Below are 22,368 nucleotides of genomic sequence, written 5' to 3' on the forward strand. Positions count from 1 at the left end.
CTCACTCACGCACACACACAAACACACTCACTCACACACAGACACGGACACACACTCACTCACACACAGACACACACACACACACACACACTCACTCACACACAGACACACACACACACACACTCACTCACACACACACGCACTCACACACAGACACAGACACACAGACACAAACACATAAACACACAGAGCAGCAATCACTCCATTACATGCTCACAAATCCCCTTGAACCATTGCCGCCAAATTGCATGGTGCATTGATTTAAAAGTGTCCATTTATTTCAGCTCACTGAGGAATAGTCCATTTTTTTTCAAAAACATTCTCACTGGAGTTTACCATTTTGGCACATACAGTTGACCTTTGTGTAATGTTTTGTTCAAAGCAGCTTTTCTGCATGGTCATAAAGCCAATTCATACAAGGCCCAGCTCAGCAAAACAAGTGGTCCATAGGGTAGTAGGAACAATACTATTCTTTGTGTTATCTGTTATATGTATTAGAATGTAAAAAGTAGATTTAAATGGATTTTAAGGTCAATTAAAGATTCACAAACCTGCTTACGATGCAGCAGTGATGGGCCGTTTTAATAGATAGATTCAGACATTTAATTGTAGATAATTTCCTGGGATATATTAAATTATTTCATATATTGTATTTTATTTTCTCTGTTTTTTTCTTTATACAGTTTTACAAATGACAAATGACTAGAACAGCATGGTAGAACTGCATCATCATATGTTTTAGATTGTTATCACATAACACCACCAGGTGTCTGATTGAGGTTCATTGTGCAGGACAACACACCCATAAGGAGGCAAGAAGAACCAGGAGTCCTGCAGCAGATGGTCTGACCCCCACAGAGCCCTGATCTCAGCAGTGTGGGGTCAGTCTGGGATCACATGAAGAGACAGAAACACTGGGACAGCCTGACTCTACACAAGAACTGCAGTATGTTGGAGAAGATAACTACTGCTGGCTTAAGGGCAAAGGGCAAAGTACTGCAGATACTGATTAGATTTAGGTTTGGTTCCCTTTACTGCAGTTTGTATAAAGTTAACTGATGAATGAAAAACTATTTAAGTAATTTATATTAAAAGCATCCCTTGTGTATTTTTAGCACCTAAAACTTTTTCACAGTATTGTATAATTTGATTGGCAGACAGTGAAAACTAAAAGTAATTGAAAAGTTTTAATGATGAATATCAACAGTTTTAATGAAAAGTAAATAAATGTCTGACAGTTTGTACGAAATGAATGTTTTCAAAACAACGAGACATAATGGCAAAACCATCTTATCATTCACCACCAGCAATATGTCAATCTGCATATTAAGTAAAAAGACCTTTTCACAAAATGGGTAAACATTTAATGGAAACGAGACCATCTGACAACTGGAAAATTATCCAACAATAGTGCAGCTACATTGTGCATGTGTCTCACTGTCTTCTGCATATTTTAGCACTTGAGCTGTGCATCTTCCTTTTGCAGTAACAATATAGCCTACTGGCCACGAGACTTCAGATATCTTGTACACAGCTTGAAGGATAAACAAGCATGGAAAATGTCTCAGCTGAACTTGTTTGTGAATTTTTGTCTGCCTGGTTTGTCTGTGTCAAGGTCTACTTAATGGGTTTGTATGTATTAGAAAGTGGGCTGGAATGGGGCACAAACAGTGTGGCCTTCTGCCTCTTGAACAGCTTCATCGAGTGTGTTTGTTTGCACAAGTGTGTGTGTACCAAGGTCTTGGGACCAGGCTTATATAAGCAGGTGAATTGGAGAGTGAAATGTAACAAAGAGCCCTGTAGCTTTTTAAATATCCCCATTACCTCTAGCCTGCATGCAGCCCTGACAAATGCAAGAATATGTACAGGTATGTGTATATATGTGTGTGTGCATGCAAAGAGTTGTATGTGTGCCTGTGCATTTCTGTGGTCTGTGCTTGTGCCCTTGCATGTTTCTTGTTTGCATAAGCATGTTTGTGTGCAATCCTGGGCTTGTGGGGCAATGAGGTGTTGGAAAAAAGGTTGTTCTCTGACTAACAGACAGGTTTCATCAGTAATGTAGTGTTGGCTTTCACCAGCGCTTGAGCAGCAGTCATGGTAGCACATGGGGTTGTAAAAGCTCCAGAAAGCACTTAACAGAGGAGAGGATCGCCGTGTCTCACTGAGGGACCCTGGGATCTGTCACCTCGGCTATTAGCCCTGCAACACTTCCACAGGGAGAGGGATTGAAGGTGAGAGAGAAAGATGCACATCAGTGCGAGGGTTGGATAGAAAGCCTGAAACACAGCTGGCTTAGTGCTTCATGGCTCTTTGGGGAGACGGTAGGCTGAGAGGATAAAAGGGCAAAGATAGTCTGATGCAGTGAGGTGGTAAGGTGGAATAGCCAATGACACCAGAGGGAAAAAGGCTGTCAGAGGGACAGAGCGAGATGCGAAAGGGTGAAAAATGAGATAAAGGGAGAGTTTTAATGAGCGAGCAATAGAGATGGGAGATGAAAGAAAAAAGTAAAGTGCTAGAAAGTAAGAGAGGGTCCACGTCATTCCTTGATGAGATCTGTGTCTTTGTGGCACTGCTGTCTCTGTGGTGATAATGTGATTTGGGGTTGAGTGGCTCATATTCATTCAGGTGACACCTGCTTTTCACACAGAGAAAACAGCCATCTCTGCTTCCCCTCTTCATCTCACCCTTGTTCTATTGCTTACCCAGATATCACCGGCCTCAACAACGCTGCAGTAAATCAGCACACAGCAGCGGCTCACTGAGACAAAACATCTGCAGCTTGCTGCATAGACACACACACACACACACACACACACACACACACACACACACACACACACACACACACAAACAGTACACACCTGATTTTTCCCTCTTGTGGCAGTTCATGTGGTGGGTCTTCAGACAACAGCCTCGAGTCTCCCTCTAGCATGTAGACACATACACACTCCTGGAACAAAACACACACATACCGCATACACACACATTCATTTGTAATAATAATCAGATTCTAATTAATTTAATGAGTCATGAGCCTCATCCATTTACAACAAGGCCTGGGCTTGTGCACCCTGGACTTATGTCAGAACTGAGGCATTGAGCGCCAACATGCAGAATACTAACAGGAAGGGTTTTCTTTTTTTTGTTTAGGTAATAAATCAAGGACATTTCGGATTTGTCCAGCTGCTTGGGCAAATGTAGGGCTTGCATGTGTGTGTGAAAATACCGTGCTGGGTAGCAGCTCCTGTATGCTGTCTCGAAGGGCCACGCGCAGTGAGCGTGAGTCGACCACTGCTGCCAGCCGCAGCAAAGCATCCTGGGGAGGGAGAGAAACAGATGCCCTGATGTCTTTTTGGTTGTTTGTTTATGATCTCAATATGTGGCTCCAAAAAGCAATAATTTAGTGTTTTCTTAGGGTACAAGGTTTATGTTGCCACAACTCTTCCTCAGATATTTACTTTGGCAGCCTGCAAAGGTCTCTGAAACAATATTTAAACTGTGTCACACTTAGTAAACACACAGCAGTCTGTGCCTGTTGCAGATACAAGTGAGGTACTTAGAAAATGAACTGAACTCAGGGATTCAGGGATTACTGGAGTTAGTTTTGCTCTTCAGGACACTCAGTGATTTTGTTTCATTTTGGCACTGTGAGAACTCAACAGTTAATTTGCAGCATAAGGCAATGCAGACTGTTCCTGATGGTGTTGTGTGTGGCAGTTCTACCATAGTACTTTATAATGGACAATAATAAACACCCCCTCCACGACATCCTGACTGAACAGAGTAGCAGCTGCAGTGGGAGGTTCATCTCACTGTGCTGCAGAACTGAGAGGTTGAGGACATCATTTGTCCCCACAGCGATTAGGCTGTTTAACATTAACTGTTGATTTGCTCTTTGCTCATTGATGCCTTCTTTGAAGATTTTATAGAAGCACTTATCTCTAAAAGGAGTGTTTGAAAACATGGTGGTTCTGTTAATAACTTCTGATCAGTCTGATCAAATTTAACAAGAGTCAATCCATTTTTTTCTCTTTTGATTTTGATAAACCATCTTTCCGCATCAAAAGTCATCACACACCCACGCATCCTAAAGTCGAACAAGCATGGAGAATCTTATCACAACAGAAATAAACCAGAAGGATGAGAGACCTCTTCAGAGTAAAGGCTGGCTTTTGAGGTCTGCCCCGAACATATTCAGTCCTGTCAAAGGTTTGCACTAAGCTAACACTATAGATTCATTCTAAGGCCACAGACTGATCTTGAGGTGAAGAGGCACTAATTACAGCATATTTTAATATTTTAAAAATGAAAGAAATTGAGAAATTAGGTTGAAAATATTACAGACACAACTTCTGGTTGCAAACCAGTAGGAAGATTTTCTGCCCAATGCAAGTTGTCCCCTAAGTTACACACACTGCTGTAAGTTGTAACAGTGAAACCATTTGTAAATTATTGTGTGGCCATGGAAGGATGGACAGACAATTATTTTTTATACAAATAAATATTCAAACTTCAGTCACCTTTGAAAGAGGGAAGCTAATTCCTCAGGCAAAGTACAGTGTGTTATTTTGATATTACATTTACATGTGGACCCGTTTGCAGACTGAATGGACAGTTTACATTACATTATTTATTATATATATTATATATGTAGGTGAAACCAATGGATGCCCACACAGAAAGCACAAGCCCAGTAGAAATATGACTTAGCCCCTGATCATTTCTGTTGTTCAAAATGGCCCCTGGTCATGAATCTGCACCAGGATGTTGTGAATGTGCACATAGAAGCTGGCAGTAGTGACTGTGTGAAGAATTTAAAAACAAGTCTGAGAGAGAAGTTTAAATCCTGTCTACTTTCTTGTCTTGGCACACCTAGTGGACATGCTTGTCCCAGTTTTTGGTTTCGGATAGAAGAAAACTGAAAAAAAAAAATACAGTCCCTTATGAAGTAGGGGGAAGATGTTTCAGATGCTGTGCGATCTGAAAGACTTTGATTGAGGCATACTGACAAAAGGGACAATATAAGTCCATGGTGACAGTGGTAGGTTTACTCTAAGTGCTCTGTTTGGTCCTCTAAAAGCAGCCTTCTACTTTAATAAATATTAAATTTGGAAGCAGGGTAGAGACAAAGAGGAAAACAGAAGAGCTGATCTGCAATAACAAGGAAGTTTATATTTTAAAGCCATGCAAGACTGGGCCTGTGCCTGGAAGTTTTTACATTTTTACCTTCCACAAACATTACAAACAGGTATTTAGAGCTGCGTTATATCACAGCCACAATTTTATCAGATGAGAGCTTGTAACATCCCCTGTGGCATCTATGAATTCATACCAGAAGAATATTTACATGCTGTGTGCAGTCTACTTAAACCCCCATGAGCTCCAGTTATCATGCTTTATTTTGTTACTGTAAGCACATTCTAAAGAAACATCTCAGTGGAACTTCAAAATCTATTCGAGGCAAAGAAGAGCACAACAAAAAAACTGCAGAGGCTTGAGACGCCACAGCTTTTAAAACTGTGTAACAAATACAAATTGGAAAGAAGATAATAATGTTGACAATATTGCCCGTGACTGCTCCTCCAGCTGTTCTGAGAAAGCTGTTCATCACATAACTTTTCTATTTGTCTTTTTCTTTTTGACACTCTCCTTCTACCCCTCAGTGTGTCACTCAGTTGGGTACGGTGGCAGGAGAAGAAAGGAAAAGGGTGAAATGGAGTGAGAGTGAAGAGTCTTGTCATGCCTGAGCACTCAGTGTTGGTTATTACATGTGATTAGATATGATTAAATGCGATTAGCTTTGATCACTCAATCAGCCTGCCAGAGTGCTCTTGTAAATGAAGCTGGAGCTCTGCCAGCCTGTGTGTGTGAGAGATAAAAAAATTGAGTGTGTTACATCTTAAACCATGGATCTTGAAATGCATGTGCAAATCCTGCTAAGTAATATTTGATTGAAAGTAGATTTGAACAGCACACAAACAAATGTCTCAGGCTCCCCACTCAGCTGTCAACAGCTTGTCAAGGATAGATGCTGAAGCCCTCCTTTTATATGTGTGTGTATGTGTGTGTGTGTGTGTGTGTGTTAGAAACACATACATTACTAGCAATAAGATGTAAGTATGCCTTTGTAAATGTTACTCTGTTGACCTTTAACAATCATTTCTTGCCATGAGCCTCAAACCATCTGTTATATTAATTTACCTGCTTCACTGCCATCACACACACACAAACACACACGCACACACACACACACACATACACAAGCTCACATGTGCATACATATTCAACTGCCTACTCACCAGTTCCTCATGCTGCACCACAAGCATTAAACCCAGTGAGGTTTTTAAGGGTCACTGAACCTCCCCACCAAAAACAAAAAAAAAACAAACAAAACACAGGGGACAACGTAATCACACACTTCACAACTGAAGCAAGATGGTATCCAAAATTTGAATGAAAACAGTCGATGTGATTTCATTACACTAACGTGTTCTGTTTTTCTGTAATGACATTTCAGTTCATGTGAATTTGGCCAAAGCTTTTATCTGAATTGATTTGAAAATGCTATGTCAAAGTACATTTTTAATACAGGAGATGTCAAATCTCCAGACCATGGAGACGCTTGAACCAAAATGCATTACAGGACAATGTGAAGGGCCATTATGATTATACAGTACAGTCATTATTTTAATTCAATAATTTTGATCTAATTTTAGAAATATTTTTAAAGAGTCCATATTCATTCCAGTGATTTCATTATTGTCAGTGGTGCACCCATCTGCAGCAGGATGTATTGTTCACTAGTTTCTTTGTTATGCAAGATCATGAATATTACAATTAAAATGCTACATTTCTGTAAATGTCACACTAATTCATACTGTGATTTATGGGGACTCTTCTTGTGTAACCCATTAACATGGATGTCATTTATTTCCCTGCATTTTTCTACCCAAACTCCAAAAGTTCACTTTCTCGTCCCGTTTCTCTCCCGCTCCTCCTTTCATCAGCTGTAGCCTTTGCTGTTGTCTTTATCTGCAGGCTTTGTAATCAATGGCGGCGCTCTGACATTTTGAAGGGCACCTATGATCAGCATAACCAAACACAGATTCCCTCAGCAAACCCCGTCACCCGAGCGCCCATCACATGCACCATCATTTATGGTTAACCAGTTAAATCCAGCTCATAATCAAACTGAATGGCTCCTTTGACATTTTGCACACAACACTGCTCATATAAAACTGTAACTGACAGAGAAAAACGAGGAAAGCTGCTATGCCTTATGCAAAGAATGCACACCAAGTGGACAGTTAAACACAGAATAATTAGTAAAACTATAATTAACGAGACAAAATACCTTTTCTATATCCTTGTGCTTGATGCTGATTGTTAACTACAGGCAGGTACACAGTGTCTGTGAGAGCTATTCTCAGTTTGCTCTTCTGGAGGGCACTAATGCCTAAAGCTTATCTGTGAAACTGCTAACATAGTGGTATAATGGTATGGAAATGAGACAATAGTGGAGCAGGACCTGAGTGTTGAACAAGAAAATGCTGACCTGCAAATAAATGTGGGTAAAGAAAAAAAAAAAGATAGAGGGCAAAATTTTAGCCTTTCATTCAATCTTTCGACTGAACTACAGCAGTCATAAATCAGAGTTAATAGGGAGGGAGGCAGAAATTTGCAGTGCAACTCCAGGAGGACAACTCACTGAAAAGTTTAATTAAGTCTACATGGACAGAGCTGCAGCAAGCATGATAAAGCCAAATCGGCTCTGTATAACATCGAGATAATTTCCTATTGAGCAGAACTAGGCCAGATAATATTTGCACATTCTTTCTAAGGTTTATTTTAGCCTGTTTTGGCTGCCTGGTGAGCAGGGCTTTTTTTTTGAGCACACAGAACAATATATTGAACACATTTTGGAGCCGAACCTCTATATAAACATCAGCTGCCTGCCTGATTTGTACGTATTATCATATGCTGTATTTCAAGCTGATTAAAGCAAAATTATTTCCCACAACTATTTGACCCAGCTCTGCTAGTCAGGTCTCTTATTTCTGCTTTCTGATGGCGAAAGCAAAAAGTGAGACAGGTGTTAACGCTTTTTTACTGTGGGCACAAATCACACAATTGCCTCAAAGGGCTGTACAATCTGTACAACATACCATACTCTCAGCTCTTATGCCATCATTTCTAATAGGAAAAAAACTTTAAAGGAGAAAAGGAGGAAACCTTAGAAAGCACAATGGCTGATGGATCTCTCCTCCAGAATGGAAAACTCATAATGTGGCATAACTAAATGACGTGAAATTGCAAAACCTAATAAAACATGAAGACTAAAGATCCCAATTATCACAGAGATACAAAAAGTTCTAATAAGTGAGAAATATTTTGAATATTGTTTAACAAAAGAAAGCTCCCTGTTTTCTCACATGCTCACATTTGGCTATAATTTGATTTGGTAGATGCCCTTGCTAGAAAAAGTCAGACTATTCTTTATTTTGACTAGTCTGCTGTTGTTCCATGACCATATGAATAAAATCCAACACAACAAATTTTTTTTCTTCTTGTGCACTCACATCCTTCTCATGTGGAAGATCAAAACTATAATCATCATCAAAGTAAATCACACCCACTTATTTGCTTCTACTGACCTTCTTCCTCCACATCAATAAAAGTCAACCACTTTTGCACAGCGAAAGACGAATACCACATGACACCTTTGATGTTTTTTTTTTATCACTGAGGTCAGTTTTACACAGGACTATCTAAAGACATTGTCGTGAATACAATCAAAGTATTCCCACAAATAATTCTACAACCATATGCTTTCATAAGCTGTGCCTGTGTACTATTCTTCAAGATTTGTGTCACCTAAATATAAAGATATACTGAGTAATCCTTCAAAACACGGTTAGGTTAAGTTAATTCATTTTTAGCAGATGAAGAGCAGGACAGGAGTTATATTCCACATTATTAAACAGATGAGTTTTCATTTTCATTGCAATCTGCCATTTTTCATTTCCACACTGGTGCAGACAAGAAAAATGGGGAAAGAGGGCTGCACCGAAGGTCCTCAACCAAAATCATGCACCGTAATCATTTGGCTACCAGGGTACTCCTATTACTGCTATTTGTAACTATTTTACATAATATTTAAAATGAAAAACACCCTCATATTATTTAGTGTCTGATTACTCTCCTGAATGTGTGAAGGGTAACATTCACCTGAGAAACAAATGTTAGATTAGCCAGTTAGCTGCATAATAATGTTATAAATTGGTCACACTAGATAGACTCAGCTTAGTTAAAGAGTCACTTGGGAGGATTAGTTTAAGCTAATTGGAGCCTTTAGGGTAACGTCTGTATTTCTTATCTGCAGCATTGTTCACAGAGCCATCTAATGCCGTGAATCAAGTCAATCTGCATTTTAAGGGGTTGACCTTGATCTAAAAGCAAAACGATGACGGGTCATGGCAACCCACTTGCAGGATGATTAAATGCGTGCTCACTCATGCTTATTTATTTAAATCAACAATTTATGATTTCTGACAAGATGACCCAGTACCTTTAAGCAAATCACTAGCTTGTTTATTTCTTCACATGCTGTTTACCAGTTTATCTGTGGATATTTAGGGTCACAAGAGACTTAATGTTGACTGGTCACTTTCTTCTCATTTCAGTTAAGTAAATTACTGCAGATTGATTTTTGTTATCTGTCCGTCACCCACTAAAGGGAGAGAGGAGTGAAGAGGGACAAACGGAAAGTCTAAATCAATGTGTCTATTTGAGAAAAAGACACACACACATACACACACACTCAAACACACACACACAGCATGGCCAGACGGAGGCTGGTAGTGTTGCAATGGGTCCTGGTTGTTATTCCAACAGAGCTGGGTCTCCAGTAGCATCACTAACATACTGGAGACACATGCACTGTAGAATACAGCCAAGCCACGAGGATGGGCCTCGCCATGTACTCAAACACACATGCATACACATGAACACGCACGTGTGCAACAGCCTCTATCACGCACACATGCAAAGATGAATGACTAGAGGTGTTAAACAATAAATTGTTGCTGCTATGGTGATGATAAGGCTGGCCTATCACTGTGTGAAGAGAAGAGGAAACAGGTGCCTCATGGTGCTGCCGCTTAGTTAACCAATCTGTGTGTGTGCTTGTGTGAGGAAGAGAGAGTGAGAGAAAGAGACAGAGGATTTTTTTTTTTTTGAGTTTTGATGGCATTTATTAAACCGAGACCAGTCAACACACCATAATTCATAAATATTTCCTCAGCATGACTCAAAGGAGCTGGATGATAGACAGAAAGAGTGAGAAACAGAAACTCAGACCTCAAAGAACAAGTAGAAAGGCAGGAATTGACAGACTAAACAGGGGAATCCAATCCCATAAAGACAGAAAACTGTTTGCTGATGAGATTCACACATCATTCAGAGGAAGTGCTGCAGGAATGATTGGAGAGAGGCCAAGAAATACAGACACAACTGAGAAGAAGTCTCTGCTGTGATTGTATATCAGGACAAATTCACTTTGGTCAGCGTATGCCCATCCCAGCTGTCCTCTGATGTTACTGTGCTATAATATATCACATATCTATGGTGAAAATTAATCAATCATATCACATTTTTGGTAACATCATTATGACTTTGTCTTAATTGAAGCCCATAACCAAATTTCATATGAGCTCATTTATAACAAATCTAACAAGATTGATTTAAATCAGACCCATGTGCTCTAAGGTTTGACAATATTCTGTTGGTAACGTCTGGCAATTCCCCTCTTAGTCGGTTTGAGGCTGTTTTTGTATCTCCAGAGACGAGGGAAAACAGCTGTTCTCATCTGGACTAATCAATATTACATTTTAATTACGGTGGAAAAGGAAGAAAAAATAAAAAGGAGAAGTTGGAAATTAAGCAAAGGAGATTGATAATCTGATTTATCTGTTAGATAAATGACCTGTCAGATATATGAGGTAATTCACAATTGTATTATAAACGCCATACATTTTGTTATTGGTATCTTTGTGAAGATGTAACAGGATGTAAAATTGCTCTTTTATATGCAGAATATGCTAACGTGTGCAGAAAATACATCCTGGTAAAATCCTGGTTGAAAACCTGTGGATCATCACCCACATTACAAATTTGTCTACCTTCTTCAAGCTGATCAGATATTTTATCCATTGATTGCCAATAAAGCACAGAAACAACTGACAGGCAATACTAAGACAACATCATCCTATATAGCTAATTGCATTTATTTCAGTATGAGAGTGGCACAGCTCTACATGTTCTTCTATGTCTAATAAGTCTTAAAGAACTAATGCAGAACATCTAATCTTGATTCAAATTCAAATATGCTGTAATTATTTTGCTCTCTTTTATCCGATGTAAGCCATGTTCAGCTGTTAATCTATCTTCATGTGTTCACATTGGCCTGATTAGCACAGTTACACATTCTTGTTGATGGCAAATTATTAACTGTGTGGTGCCAGCTCGATGTGTTTGCAGCTGTTTTTGATGGGTGTCTGTGGGAGTTAATGAATGAGTTTCTCTGCTGCGTGTTTAGCAGCGTCTCATGTCTCCTTTTGTTTCAGGCTGTGACTGAGCAGCATCAGCTTCTTTTGTACCGAGTGACAATTTCTCTGTCATTTTTCTGGCGGTTATTGTCCACAGTGAGTGAAGCAGCACTATTGTTTCTGCCCAAGTGTCATTCCTACAATTACACTGATAAAAACAGTCAAGACTGTGATGAAGATGGTGATGATGTGCCTTCACGAAACCTTAATGTTTTAACAATTTGTTTGTTTCAATGTGTATTATAGATTTTTGTATTTTTGGTTATTAAGAATATTGGATTTTTTAGTCATATAACAGCCTTGGTTTTGTTCCTGATGCAGACTAAGTAGAGATGCAGTAAAATACTAAGCAGCTCGTCCAATTTAAATGTCTCTGATTGTCCTCGATTCTCACTGAGGGGACTGGCCTCGTCTCTAATGTCAACAACTTGCCCATCAGAGCTGTCTAAATACCATGGCCGCTCAAAAACTACCTCGTGACAATGAAACAGATGTGTTGTGAATGATAGTACCTTTGTCAGAGACAATGATACCTCAGCTCATCTACTTTCTCCTGTTCTAGCAGCGCTGCAGTGGAGAGCTGGTCACAGCTCGGGGCAGCAGAAAGGCAGATTGATGGGAGAAAAACACCAGTTCTTTCTCAGTCATACAAACTCTGGCAAAGAGGCCTCAATAATGGTCTCTTTTCTTTAACCTTGCCTTCTTTTTCATTTGTTCTCAAACTTTCGCCCATCTATATCTGATTCACGCTCCATCTTTGTTGCTCTGTTCTCTCTTATGTACAACATAATCTCACTATTCACAATTTTAGCCCCTGGCCTTTCCCCTCTGTCTGTCGCCTGTCTGCTTCCCTCATTTGCCTCTTACATCCTACTCTGCCTGTCTCTCTCTCTCCTTTCTTTCTTACTGTCTCTGCTGCAGGTGTTTGACAGTCACGCTGTCATCATATTGCTGTTGTTCTATTTTAATCTGACTCTTCTGTTCAGGAACAGACACCCACATGCTCCTGCCATTCTCTTGGCTCTGCCACGCTCTTCACTATGTTCACTCTTTCTTTTCTCCTCCACTGGGTTGTTGTTACTCTGCTCAAACCTGTGGGTTCAACTTCATTTCTCTTTCTATTATAGCTCATGGTTTTCCTCATCTCCATCCTTCTGCTCTTCTTTATCTCTCTCTCCCTATCTATCTATCTATCTATCTATCTATCTATCTATCTATCTAACCAACCTAGTCTAATCTAAACATAGAACAAAGCCTACAATAACAAAAAATGATGTCTTGTTTTAGCAAAATAAAAAATGCCCGGACTGTTGCTGCCTAGGAAACTGCAGACCTTGGAGACAACCAAATCGTCATGGATACAAATATCCCAGTTGCCATGTAGTTCACTTTGAGCCACTTGATAATGTCACACTGCAACACAACTCTGTTATTCTTAAAGCTCTCACCTCGAAACTCTCTCTCTCTGTACTGCTAGTTTGTTAAATCAGAATTTCGGCAAAAAGATATGGCAGTAAAATGTTTTAGAGGTCTGTAATTTCACAATAACTTGCTAGAATGTTTACTCAACCTGACATACATGTTTTTTGGACTGTGGGGGGAAACCAGAGTACCTGCAGAAAACCCACCGAAGCACAGGGAGAACATGCAAACTCCACACAGAAAGGCCAGGTTGCAAACCTAGGACCTTCTTGCTGTGAGGCAACAGTGCTAACCACTCAGCCACCGTGCTGCCCATGCCACATCATATGTTTAATAAAAATTTAGTTTTCAGCTGTGATTTCAAACTGTTTCAAAAGACACGGAGATTATGTGATTCTGCTGAGAAAGGCGTCAGATCAGAAAATGCTTTTTCTTTTTTGTGTTTTCCCTTGAACAAATTAGATGTACATCAACTGGTTGCTAGAATCAGTTGCATTTGAAAGTAGTTGGATGAAAAAAAATGAAGCCAGAATCTGTGTTATGTCACATCACATACTGGGACATGCACAGCTTCAAAGCCACCCATGGGATTTATTTGGCAACAAGTGAAAGAGACTTTTCTCAGCCTGCCTTTAAATTTGATGTGGGACGATTAGCTGCAAAACAGCTATTCCTTAGAAATAACAGACCTGGTAAAAACTGAGTATTAAGTATAAAAGGCTTTCGGGTGACATGACACATGAAAGAAACTGTTAATCCCTATGCTGTTTGAATGATGTCGCTTTACTACCAAACCAAAGATTTCTAGACACAAAGTCATCACTGTATGACTATTAGTACATCTGAAAAGATAAACAGTCAAGGTACTTAATAGAGACTACGCTCACATTAACTGCCACCTAGATAATAACCGGAACCAAACAAGATAATGTTTTCTGTGCTGCAGAGAAATTTGGAAACATATACCTCATCAGATGCTTACTGAAATGAACTACACAGCACTTCACACTGTCATCTTTTCCATGTATGCCTGTTATTGTCAGCCTTGCAGTTAAATCGTCAGCTAAGATTTGCTCACAGCCAAATCTCCAGTAGCACTCTGCAGTGACTGCCAGGAGATTTGTGCAAGTGCTTCCTCCATCTATGTATTTTACTCTGGTAATTGTCAACACTAAAAACTCAAAGTGTGTCGACTTTGAACAAGAAACAGAAATCCATGAATACCTGCGTACACACACACACACGAACACAGAGGACAGAGAGAGGTGTGTTCCCTGTGTTCACGTTTACGCACTTGTTATTTTAACCGCGGAGCCTTTCACCTAACTCCAGTCTTCTGTTTAACACGTCACTGTGTGAAAGGCTGTGTGGCTGTTTGTGAGCTCTCACTTCAAAGTGTACACCTGGGGCAGCTATTGCACATGAACGCTGCAAATTAAAAATGAAAATGCATTAAGTTGAATTCTAAACATGCTGTGATGAGCTTACACAAACACACACACACATGGAAGTGCGCACAGGTGCAAGCTCACAAATACAATTTTAATGACTAACAAAAACATAAAATGAAGCACAAATTAGACACAGACATGCAATTAGATGCAAAGACCACACACATACTGCACAGACACACACAAACACAGACACATTCTTTACAAAGAGAGTGTTTTGATGCCAATGATTTATATGAATTGCTGTACTGTCTTGTGCTCCTAATGAGACTTAGAGACTTTGTGAGTGTCTGTGAGTGTGCACTCTGTTTTTGTATGCGCGCGCGTGTGTGTGTGTGCATGTGCATTATTCCATTGTTTAGGAGCAGAAGAAATTTCCTGTTAAAAATTCCAGGATGGACTCCCCTCTGGGAGCTTCCCTGTTTATCTGTTCAGGAACACACACCCACAAATACACATTTACGCAGAGCAATACAATGCCTCAGGCTCCTGATGTTACCTCTAAGTCTCCTTGACATTTTGCTCACCTCTCTTTTTACCTTCTTCCTCCCTCAGCCCCCTCCCTGCAGGGCTCCCTCGCCATCTTTTCTTCTACTGGGTCATTTCATGATGTCACCTTAGTCTACCATCCCCTTTCCCATGACCTCTTTTCCTCTCTCTGTGTTGTTCTCTTTCAAAAAAATCTTGGGTCACCTTGAGCAGTGTGAATGTGCATGACACAGCAGGAATACTGCACCTGGCCCTCACCTGAAGGAGGGGGCTCTTCAGCTCTTTTTGTAATCATCACATATGTACTCGTAAATATTTTAAATTTCATACTGTTTTATTTCAAACAGGCTTAGTCCACAAACATTCTTTCTAAAAGATATGGCACTATTGTTAACTATCATTCATTTCAGATTTAATAAATACTGAATATATAACTCAAAACCTTTCCTTTGAATGTTGAGTAACTGATTAGTGTGAGAATGGGTTTGCATTGATGGGGAGTGTTTGTGAGGACTTTATATCAGGGGGTACATTCAGCATGAGCCTGAAATCTCTACTGTGCCCCTCGATACTTTGTGTGTGTCCTGAAGTTTGCTGGATGAAAGCGTTCGAAGAAGACAAAAACTGATAAGTGAGAGTTGCTGTAGTTGGTGTTGCAGTGAAAACAGGAGCAAACTTGTTAGACTAGTGAGAATTGGTAAGTAGTGAAGGTGTTGGCCCTGAGGGCAGACACACTTTTCTGACATCTAACTATAATGTCTCATTTCTAAGGTTGAAAAAGATCAGCTGCTCTGCAACTGTGCAGATTTTCATATTAGTGAAGCAGAGTGTTACAGCAGAGTTATCATTTATTCCTGTAAACAACATTGTCCAGTTAGTTTTAATACTGCATATCTGTTCTAGAGATAACAAGGAAACTCATTAAAATCAGTCTGGGTCTGTCAAGGTCTGACATTAACAATGCAGACTGGAATCAAATTAAGGTGAGCAAATTTAGCTGATATTGTATACCCCTCAGTGTATTTCTGTGCATAGTTTATGGATCCATATTTTCCTATTGGAACTCTTCTATCATGCCTAAAACATCCTTGACAGAAAACCTAAACATCCATATATCCATTCAGGCAATTCAGTAGAGCTTAAATAATTAGTCAATAAATCACTTAGTGGATTGACAGAACTATTTCGATCTTTAAAGACATAGGGATGGCATGCAATCTCTGAACAGACAGACCCAAGAGTCTAAATATGGTTGTGTTTCCTTTTTGCAGTCTTAGTACACTACACAGACAAACAAAAAACTAAATACACAAATGCACTGAACCACAATGCGTCTTTATACAGCACTCCGGGTATTGGCAGAACTGACATCCAGCACACCCCAGGTTAAATGAAATTCACCATGCACTATTTCACTTGGCGAAGGTTTGATTCAGGAAAATAATTACGCCCCAAAAGCATAAAAATAATCTGGAACAAGCCCAGAAACAGTAATTACAATCTGGCAAGATGGGTCTGCTAATTGTAGTGAGCTAATTTGTTGCCACTCTAGTGTATGGATAATTAAACAATGTCTGTGACATCTGAGAAGATGGATGATTCAAAGAAAAAATAACTTGACTTATTATGTTGAATTCCAAAGGGGGCTGTGCATTTGGTGTTATTTCTCAATAACAAAGTCATATGAGACGTTTACCCAGAATTGTTTCCACTGTAAATAGTTCTCACACTCATCTGGTTGAGCCTGATTATTTTGAACAAGTAATTAGTAAGTTGGCAGCATTGGGCTCAGTGGTTAGTTCTTCCTAACTTCATTTTCTGTTTATTTTGTTCCCTGTCACAGTGAAAGACAAGCAGACCAGGTGAACTGAAACTGTAGCTGTCTGGAGGTGAGCATTTGTTTGTTTGTCTGTGGTTTTCCCCTGCAACGGACAGACAACCTGTGCAGTTTATTTTTTATTTATTCAGTTCATGCTTTTATCTCATCATGTCAGGTCTCTGGTATTGGCTTGTTCCCCTGCCTCAGTCAGTCAACAATGACCTGGCTGCAGCTGCTGCAGGATACTGCTGCCAGGATTTTGACAAACACTCTCACAGGTCCCTCATCACCCCACGACTGTCCTCTTTCCCAGTGAAAATACAGATTTGATTTCAAAAGCTTTTTCATTTCACCCAAGGTAACATGGTCAGGCTCTGACATATACTTTCGCACATTTATTGAGTCCTCTCGGGGCCTAATGTCCAACCTTAAAATAGCCATCATTGCATCTTTGCAGTTGTCATCCTCATATCTGGAAAAGCCATCCCATGTATATTACATTTACACAATGAAAGCTCCTACAATTCTCATGATTATCAACATATATTTTATCATATAGAATAACAATTCTTTATAATGTAAATGTCTTTGTGATGTAGCTTACTTTGTGTGCATTTTGTTACTACTGTATTTAAATTGCAAAGGGACAGGGATGTATTCATTGTTCATGTAATTATATTTCCTACATGAGCCAATGAGAAGCAATGTTAAATTCATTATTTGACAGCTGCTGTTTGAAATGAAATATGAGCTGCTGCCAATAATTACACAAAACAGTATTTTGTTTCATTAAACCTTTGTCCTTCACACTTCATTATGTTTTTGACAACTGGTGTAGTTGCCAGCTCCTATTACTACTGACAACGGTGTTGCCAAACGTGTCATCTTTCGTGAAATGACGAAGAGGAGGATGAGAGAGGAGAGGAGAGATGAGGTCATGGATGGTGAAGGAGAAGATGGGATGAAGACATGTGAGGAGAAAGACGGTGAGGAGAGAACAGCATGACCTATTTCTAATGAGTGTAACTGTGTACTGACAATGGGGCACCAGACAATCAATCAATATTCGCCACTGAGGTCACGCACGCGCACACACACACACACACACACACACACACACACACACGCACACACACACACACACTTTATGTGAACACTCATTGACATAATGCATTCTCTCACCCTAATGCTGGATGGGACACTGGGTTTGACAGAGTTTTAGCCCTAAACCAGTCACCCCTGACAAATTTTTCAATGGGGTCAAATTTGGGCCAGTTTGGTTGTTGTTTAACGTGCAGTGTGAGCAGGATCAAACTGCATAATTAACCACCTAAACAACCAATGATCTGGCTCCAGGACAACGTAGTGCACATTCACAATCCCATACCCTGTGGTATGTTTTAGCTATGTTGTTTTTGTATTTGTTGACTTTGGGGATACAGTCATCTTGTCTGAATATAAGTTTATAGGATTAGTGACAACACTGTTTTAACTGAGGCAGCATCATGGATGTTTGCATGTTCTCCCTGTGTCTGTGGATTTTCTCTTGCTACAGGCCAAAAACATGCAGGTTAGGTTGACTGGTGACTCTAAATTGCCTCTAGGTGTAAAGGTGACGATGTCAGATGGTTGTGTGTCTGTATGTGTCGGCCCTGTGACAGACCGGGTGTACCCTGCCTCTGGCCTGGTGTGCGCTGGAATAGAGAAAGGATGGATGGATGGAATTGTCAATGACCAAACCTGTTCAATGGCTCAGTTGAAATGTTCAATGTGAGAAAATAGATCATGCCAAGATCTAAAACAGTGTGATCAGGGAAGTCGCAGGTTCAGGCCATATTGGAAGGCTGATTAAAAACATGTTGTGGGAGTTAATACACGTGATCAATAAAAATCACACAGTCTGCCTGGTTTAACAGTAAATGCGTAACCCCAACCCCTAAACCAGGTTTTAACCTTCAAACAGCTGATATGTTACAAAGTGAGAACAACCCAAAATGTCCTGACGTCCATTGTATAAAGCTCAAACTGGATCTCACAAACAATAGCCATACAACCACACACACATACACACAATCAGTGTGACATAGCTGATGCTCAGGGTCATAATTCTGACTAAAGGATTCCTGCCACAGACACACACAGATATAGCGGACAGGATAGGAAGCCTGTTGGCAAAACATAAATTACTGAAAAAACAATCACTCACATACACAGAAACTAACTCACACACATGTGAAATTATATATGGCATGAGCAGAAACAGCTAATGTGAAGATGCTGCAGGAGTCATATCGCTATCAGATGTAGCAGTAATTAACAGTTGCTGGACCAATCACCAAAAACTGCACGTTTGTTAAACTGGTTGTATAATTAGCTTTGTTAAGTCTGTTACAAATTAGATTTAATTTGTGCAGCAAGTAGGAGAAGCTTTAGAAACTGTAACTGAGTTTAAATGTGTTTTGCTGACTCAACTGGAAAACTTACAATTAAATGAAAATGAATTAAATTAAACAGTCTATCAGTCATGCACATAAACACAAACACACACATTCAGGCACAAAATCCCTGGAGAGGTCCACTTAGCAGATTGGACTGGAAGTGATTGATAGGGAGTTTAGGGATGGATGGCATCTACAACACAAACACACATATGCAGTCCACAAACACACACACACATTGACGCAAACCCAGTGAAATAGTAAAAACTAGTATTAATATTTATTATATCTTGCCCAAGGCGGTCTTATCAGGGACTTGCAGAGGTCTACTTTGAATTTCAAAATAACTACATCTCCTATGTGTGTGTACGTGTGAGTGTTTGCCCGGCTGTAACACTGTGTTAAAGTTTATTTCTGAAAAGTCATACAAAATGATTCCTTACTCATCAAAATTGAACAGTGTGCTGCAGGCATCAGCACAAATGCACATTACTGAACATGAAATACCTACATATATGTCACCTGTCCATTTCCAAACACATCTGACCTGACACAATATACAAAGATGCCAGTTTGGTCCAAACCATTAGGCTGCTGAAATGACATTTTCATTCACCTTTTAATAGAGGTGATAAAGAAGGAGCAATTTCTGCTGCCAGGAAACAAACATATCATTATATATTCACTTTACCATGACGTGTGTTGTATTTTGACTGCATTTCATAAAATAAGACCTTGTGTTATACCCTATTTGCGCATGTGTGTGTATGTGCGTGCACATGATGGCACTTGTCCTTTTCCCCATGAGTGGGCACAGTCAAATACAGAGATTATAGTCAGTGCATTAATTCTCTGCCACAAACAGGCTCACACACACTCACAGGGTCAACTCATTTGAACTCTGTTATCATAGCCTTGTTACTTACCTGTGTTAATATCAGTGTGTCTGTTGGTTGGTGTGTGTTTGTGTACTACTCCAGTGGCTGAACTGCATATACTGTCTGCAGGCACAGTGGGGTTAATGTGTTTGAAGATTGACTGCACACCTGATTACGCATTAGTGTCAAAGATGCACAATAAATCTGCTTGTGTGTGTGCGTATGTGTGTGTTTGCAAATCTTTGGAAAAGTCTAAAAATACATATGATGATGGTTAGTTACTACACACATGCAGCAAATTGATCACTTCACCAATGAGACTGATTGAAGTCAATAGCGTGGCCAGAGCATTAGTAGTATTGAGCAATGTACGAAAGATTGAAAGTAAATTGGAGGAGCCAGAGCAAGAAAAACACAAAAGAATCAGAGCAAAAATTAGGAGTCCTGTCAGAAAAGGCAAAATAGATGAGGATGAAGTGACTGAGAGCAGTCAAAGAATGCAGGCAAGCTATAGGAGCAGAAACGAGAGGAAAACAGAATGAAGTTGAGGCAGGAGAGAGAGTGCTTCAGATCCCTTATGCACCTGGAGTTAACATGTGATCTCTGTCTGGATGCGTTATCAGAGTAGTGACATCTTATCTCGAGCCTTTGCTTTACACTTTATTTAAAGAGGAATGCCACAAATTTCACACATCAAGGTCTGTTTACAGGCCTCAGGAGTTCTGTATAAAGATTTCTGTGGAGCTGCACAAAATCTGATCTTATTATTACCTGAAATCACCTGAGTCTGTGTCACTTGGAGCTGCAGACTGCAAGTCTGAATATTACAAACATCTGGAAGAGTAGGGTTAGAAAGAAGTGAATTGACCAGACCTATGTAACCCACTCTCCTCTGCATAAGACTAATGTTTTCAGGCTACATTAGTCACTACTAGTGTAACAACCAAACATCTTCAACAGCGCTCTCTCCACCTTCAATACCACGACTGAGGTAAGACCCTTGAGCAAGGCACCAAACCCCTGGGCGCCGCAGCAATGGCCGCCCACTGCTCTGGGTGTGTGTGTGCACTTTGGGTGGGTTAAAATACAGAGTTCATCAAGTTCCATGAATAAAGTAAGTTCTCAATTTTAATCTCAATTTACAGCCAGAAAAAATCTGATCACACATGGTGTTCTGCGTTTTACATCAATGCATGTTTTTCCTTATCCAGATATGCATACAGTAGAGAGAGCATGTTAATAGCTGGTGCTAATTAAGCCATAAACCAAAAGAGAGTGAGAGTGAGTGTGAATGACAGGGAGATATGAGTGAGTTTAAAGGGATAATGAGTGAGAGATTAATGGCTGAAACAGTAATAGCTGCAGGCAGTGAGACCAGCTGTGTTCAAGCAGAGGTGAGATGTGAGATGACCTGCAGTATGAACTTTTATTCTGAATGCCTTGCACAGAACCTGTACACGTATACCAAGTGGAAGAGAATTATAATTATGTCCCCATGAGATAGTCTGAATGTTTTGTTAACCTTGTGACACCAGCACATTATTGAGAGACAAAAGGATGTACAGGAGTTCAGCATTAATCAGTCACTGATGTGCAGAAATGATAAAAGTATACACTTATAAAATAATGCTCCTATTTTACATTTATAAAGAATACAACATGCAGCTATGATTATCCCACACCATGTCTGTGTCAGTTCACTGTATTTTTCAACTGAAGTGGTACTTGTGTATAATCTTGTAAGTAGAATAGTTTAAGTAGTTAAGTTTGAGTGCAACCATTTAAAGTGCTGGGCCTTTATACAAAACTTCCACAAGTTGTGAGCCCGGTTTGCAAGAGCTGCTGATCAGTGATAGTGTCACTTGTCTACTACTTCTTCAACAGCTGAGGATTTTTCTAACCACATTGGGAGTAAACTTCAGTGTAGCAAATTTATTTGATTGGAATGAAAAGTTTGTTTTTTTGAAGCTTAGAAAATGTCAACTTATGGCTTAGGAGACTTCCGGTCAGTGTGTCTTACCAGCTGTTTCTCAGTTTAAACACCAATTAAATAAATGCCACTTTGAATGTGACACATAATGATTTTAGCTTCACTGCTAGCTCAAACAGTGAGGCAGTAACATTGAGTCAGTTTATACTTGGCAGTGATGTGGATATTCTTGGTGTTAAACATAGGTAGATAATAAAAACACTATGATGATGCGCAGTCTAAAGCCTTATCTCAACAGTACTGAATCTTTTACCTGAGGTGAGCCAACAATTTCT

General features: G+C 39.8%; 1 protein-coding gene across 3 annotated transcripts in view; it reads right to left on the reverse strand.

Moving 5' to 3' along the window:
- pde2a (phosphodiesterase 2A) overlaps positions 1-22,368 on the reverse strand; it is a 141,005-nt gene that overhangs the window by 23,347 nt on the left and 95,290 nt on the right. For all 3 annotated transcript variants that reach the window (XM_026330301.1, XM_026330281.1, XM_026330291.1), the window contains 2 exons: positions 3,227-3,316; positions 2,862-2,950 (listed from right to left, as the gene is read on the reverse strand). In XM_026330301.1, the coding sequence (XP_026186086.1) occupies positions 2,862-2,932 (71 nt within the window). In that variant the 5' untranslated portion in view covers positions 2,933-2,950; positions 3,227-3,316. The remainder of the gene's footprint in view (positions 1-2,861; positions 2,951-3,226; positions 3,317-22,368) is intronic.

The sequence above is a fragment of the Mastacembelus armatus genome, chromosome 13 (genome assembly GCF_900324485.2).
Source record: "Mastacembelus armatus chromosome 13, fMasArm1.2, whole genome shotgun sequence".
In the NCBI taxonomy this organism is placed as follows: Eukaryota; Metazoa; Chordata; class Actinopteri; order Synbranchiformes; family Mastacembelidae; genus Mastacembelus; species Mastacembelus armatus.